Raw genomic sequence first — 4,905 nt, forward strand, 5'->3', positions numbered from 1 at the left:
CTATTACCCTCACCACCTTCCACCCATCATATTCCCAGCGCCCCTCCCCCAAATTCCCTCACCCCTACCCTTTATCTCAGCCCGCTTGGCACACCAGCCTCATTCCTGAAGAAGGGCTTATGCCCAAAACGTCGATTCTCCTGCTCCTCGGATGCTGCCTGGCCTGCTGTGTTTTTCCAGCACCACATTTTTCAACTCTTGTATTCTTCCCAGAATGATTTTAAATGTTAAGAGAACATGGTCAAGGTCACTTCTGATTCAGTTTGCTTCGTTTTCTGTCAGAATTCATTATTTTACTTGCCAACTCTTGTCTGTTATCAGTTATATAGCTACTTTTTAGAGCTGCTGTATAGCCTTCACTTGCAATGACGAGAAGCTGTTGCTGAACAGCAGTGTTGTGAAGAGATTTGTTATAGTGCAAATTTCAGAGGGTGGGGGGAGGGGTTTCATGGCAATTGCATAGAGTTTATGGATAACTTGTTTGGAACATCTAATTTGTGTTGATATAATGAGAGGTAGTACTGTTGCGTGGAGGTTGCCTAACTATTTAAGAAAGGCATTAAGGAAAAGCTAGGGAACTATAGACCAGTAAGCATGACATCCATGCTAGACAAGTTGTTGGAGGGAATCCTCTGGGACAGGATTTACATGTATTTGGAAAGGCAAGGACTGATTAGGGATAGTCAACCTGATTTTGTGCATGGGAAATCATGCCTCATGAACTTGATTGAGTTTTTTGAAAAAATATCGAAGCAGATTGAGGGCAGAACAGTGGACATGGTCTATATGGACTTAATAAGGCTTTTGACAAGGTTCCTCATGGTAGTGTAATGTTAAAAGATTAAATTGTATTATCTCTGTGGTTAGTATAGTTTAACCCTTTAACGTTACATTACTGTCTCTCTACAAAGAATTGAAGTGGGTGGGTGCAGCATTCTGTCTGTCAGATAGCATGCAGGAATGTGGATGACTACCTTGTAATCCACACTTCATTTGGGCAGCCATTCACTATTATTCTACTGCTATTATCGAATTAAACTCTCATCCAGAAATGCTTTCATAGCCATCCCCCAGACAATCAAATTTGTTTGCGTTTTCATCCCCAATGCTGAAGCATATTACACTTACATTGTCCTGGGGAATCACTGAGTCAGGAAATTGTTTGCATAATGATTTTCCAGGACTAGGACATTTACATTATCTCCAAGGATGACCTCATCCTACCCTTGTACCTGAGGTAATGTGTGGTTTGGGGTGGGGGGGTAAAGGCTGGAATACCTGTGAGCATCACCAACTGACCTGTATAAGGAGATGTACCTCTTTTTTTTTTGGGGCCTTTTTTGACTTGACTTAGCACGCCTGCAAAGAGTGTCAAAGGGGGTCACCTAGCTTGTCTAGACCTTAATCGACTTTAATTGTTTGCCAAAGCTGGTGTGTGCGAATTGCATCTCTGGTGTGAAACCTCGGGAACCAAACCTTAACAGTAGACTAGTTAGCAAGGTTAGATCTCATGGAATGCAGGGAGAACTAGCCATTTGGATACAGAACTGGCTCGAAGGTAGAAACAGAGGGTGGTGGTGGAGGGTTGCTTTATCGACTAAAGGCCTGTAACCACGAGGATCACTGATAGGTCCACTGCTTTTTGGCATTTTTATAAATGATTTGGATGTGAACATAGGAGGTATAGTTAGTAAGTTTGCAGATGACACCAAAATTGGGGGTGTAGTGGACAACGAAGGGGGTTACCTCAGAGTACAATGGAATCTTAATAAAATGTGCCAATGGGCTGACGAGTGGCCAGTGGAGTTTAATTTAAAGGTGAAGTGCTGCATTTTGGAAAGGCAAATCAGAGCCTGACTTATTTTGGAGTGCAGGTTCATAGTTCCTTGAAAGTGGAGTCGCAGGTCGATCGGATAGTGAAGGTGTTTGATATGCTTTCCTTTATGGGACAGAGCATAGGAGTTGGGGAGGTCATGTGGCAGCTGTACAGGACATTAGTTAGGCCACTTTTGAAATATTGTGTGCAATTCTGGTCTCTCTCCTATTGGAAGGATGTTGTGAAACTTGAAAGGGTTTAGAAAGCGCTTACAAGAATGTTGCCAGTGTTGGAGGATTTGAGATACAGGGAGAGGCTGAATAGGCTGGAGCTATATTCCCTGGAGCGTCAGAGGTTGCGGGACAGCCTTTGTAGAGGCTTATAAATCTCATGAGGGGCATGGATAGGATAAATAGGTCTTTTCCTTGAGGTGTGGGAATCCAGAACTGAAAGGCATAGGTTTAGGGTGAGAGGGGAAAAATTTGGAAGGGGCAACATTTTCACCAGGCGGTGGGGTTGTGTGTGGAATGAGGTGCCAGAGGAAGTGGTGGAGGCTGGTACAATTGCAACATTTGAAAGGCATTTGGATGGGCATATGAATAGGAAGGGTTCAGAGGGATATGGGCCAAGTGCTGGCAAATGTGACCTAGATTTGATCAGGATATCTGAGATGCATAGACGAGTTGGATCAAAAGGTCTCTTTCTGTGCTGTGCATCTCTATGACTCTGTGTACTAGATTTGACCATTTTGCTGTAATTCCTTCACTCAACCACATCCCATATTTTATACATTAACATGGCACATGTTTCAATCACTAACTCTAATCTATTTTAAACCAACAAATACTTGATCTTAAGTATTTTTCAAAACCACGGGTTTTATTGGTTATATCTGAGTTAATTTGAACTTCATGGGCAAAATTCAAAGACAACACTTTGCAACCAAATTGCCCCTACATAGCACACATTATTGCAATTAATTTTACACGTTCTGAATGTGTTTTTTTTTTTACATCTGCAGAATCCTGATACTTGGCTAGGTGGGGATGATGAGCCGTTAACAGGCTTTACTTGGCGAGGTGGCTGTGAGCGCGAAACTACTGGAATACAAATTTGGAGTGAAGTTTTCGTCATCAATAAATCTGATGGGAGCCAGGTATGCTCAACCATGAACTTGAACTTGTACAATCAAAGAAACTTCACGTTTTTCATATGTTTTGGCTTTTTCTATCAATAGGAACATTGTCTGCAAATGCTCTATATTTCCCTGATGTGTGTCTTTTTGATACATTGATCCAAGAATTTCAGTTTCTAGCCTTTTATGGTTCTGGCTAAGGTTGAGTTAACAACAAGTCATTTTTGGAAGAGCAGGAATCTGAAGAAATAGTTTGGATTGATGGAGGAGAAATGAAAATAATAAGAGCAATCCTTGCCGCCAGTAATCTGTTTTAAGAATACATTTACAATAAAAACTAGAGAGTTTGTTATAATAGTGTTGAAACAATTCTTCATTACTATTCAAGTTTTGTCTTGAGTAATTTGAAGTCAAAAAAGCCTCCCTTTAGCTCTTGGATGATTTTCTTCTCTTCTTGGGTCTTTTTCTCCAGTTCTACTAAGGTTACTTCAAATCACACTCTAATGTAACTTGATCAGATAAGCCAATGGTCTGGAATTATCATGGGAAAATGTATTTCACCAAAGATGCTAATTCTGGAAATAAATAATAAAGGTTTTTTCATTCACTCTAGTCTGCAGTTAGAAAAATAGAACATTAGAAAAATACAGCACAGTACAGGCCCTTTGGCCCTCGATGTTGCGCCGATCCAAGCCCACCTAACCTACACTAGCCCACTATCCTCCATATGCCTATCCAATGCCTGTTCAAATGCCCATAAAGAGGGAGAGTCCACCACTGCTACTGGCAGGGCATTCCATGAACTCACGACTCACTGAATAAAGAATCTACCCCTAACATCTGTCCTATACCTACCACCCCTTAATTTAAAGCTATGCCCCCTCGTAATAGCTGACTCCATAGGTGGAAAAAGGTTCTCATGGTCAACCTTATCTAAACCCCAAATCATCTTGTACACCTCTTATCAAGTCACCCCTAAACCTTCTTTTCTCCAATGAAAACAGCCCCAAGTGCCTCAGCCTTTCCTCATACGATCTTCCTACCATACCAGGCAATATCCTGGTAAACCTCCTCTGCACCCATTCCAGTGCCCCCACATCCTTCCTATAGTATGGCGACCAAAACTGCACACAATACTCCAGATGCGGCCGCACCAGAGTCTTATACAACTGCAACATGACCTCAGGGCTCCGGAACTCAATTCCTCTACCAATAAAAGACAGTACGCCATATGCCTTCTTCACCACACTATTTACCTGGGTGGCAACTTTCAGAGATCTGTGTACATGGACACCAAGATCCCTCTGCTCATCCACACTACCAAGTATCCGACCATTAGCCCAGCACCCCGTCTTTTTGTTACTCTTACCAAAGTGAATCACCTCACACTTAACCTCACACTTAGCTACATTGAACTCATTTGCCACCTTTCTGCCCAGTTCTGCAGCTTATCTATATCCCACTGTAACCTTCCTCACTGTCTACAACTCCTCCGACTTTCGTATCATCCACAAACTTGCTCACCCAACCTTCTAACCCCTCTTCCAGGTCATTTATAAAAATGACAAACAGCAATGGTCCCAAAACAGATCCTTGCGGAACACCGCTAGTGACGGCACTCCATGAAGAAACTTTGCCATCAACTACTACCCTCTGTCTTCTTCCAGCCAGCCAACTCCTCATCCAAACCTCCAACTCACCCTCAATGCCATATCTCCATATTTTCTGCAGTAGCCTACCATGGGGAACCTTATCAAACGCCTTACTAAAATCCATATATACCACATCTACCGCTTTCCCCTCATCAACCCCCTTCGTCACCTTTTCAAAGAATTCAATAAGGTTTGTGAGGCACGACCTGCCCTTCACAAAACCATGCTAACCAAATTGTTATTAAGTACAAGGACGTTGAAAATACACAATTACTTTCCCTTGTATTAATATTGTTAACTGA

General features: G+C 42.2%; 1 protein-coding gene across 5 annotated transcripts in view; it reads left to right on the top strand.

The window, feature by feature from the left end:
* atl2 (atlastin GTPase 2) overlaps positions 1-4,905 on the top strand; it is a 115,810-nt gene that overhangs the window by 63,812 nt on the left and 47,093 nt on the right. For all 5 annotated transcript variants that reach the window (XM_043696415.1, XM_043696417.1, XM_043696412.1 and 2 more), the window contains exon 3: positions 2,838-2,972. In XM_043696415.1, the coding sequence (XP_043552350.1) occupies positions 2,838-2,972 (135 nt within the window). The remainder of the gene's footprint in view (positions 1-2,837; positions 2,973-4,905) is intronic.

Source organism: Chiloscyllium plagiosum, chromosome 9, assembly GCF_004010195.1.
Source record: "Chiloscyllium plagiosum isolate BGI_BamShark_2017 chromosome 9, ASM401019v2, whole genome shotgun sequence".
Classification (NCBI taxonomy): domain Eukaryota; kingdom Metazoa; phylum Chordata; class Chondrichthyes; order Orectolobiformes; family Hemiscylliidae; genus Chiloscyllium; species Chiloscyllium plagiosum.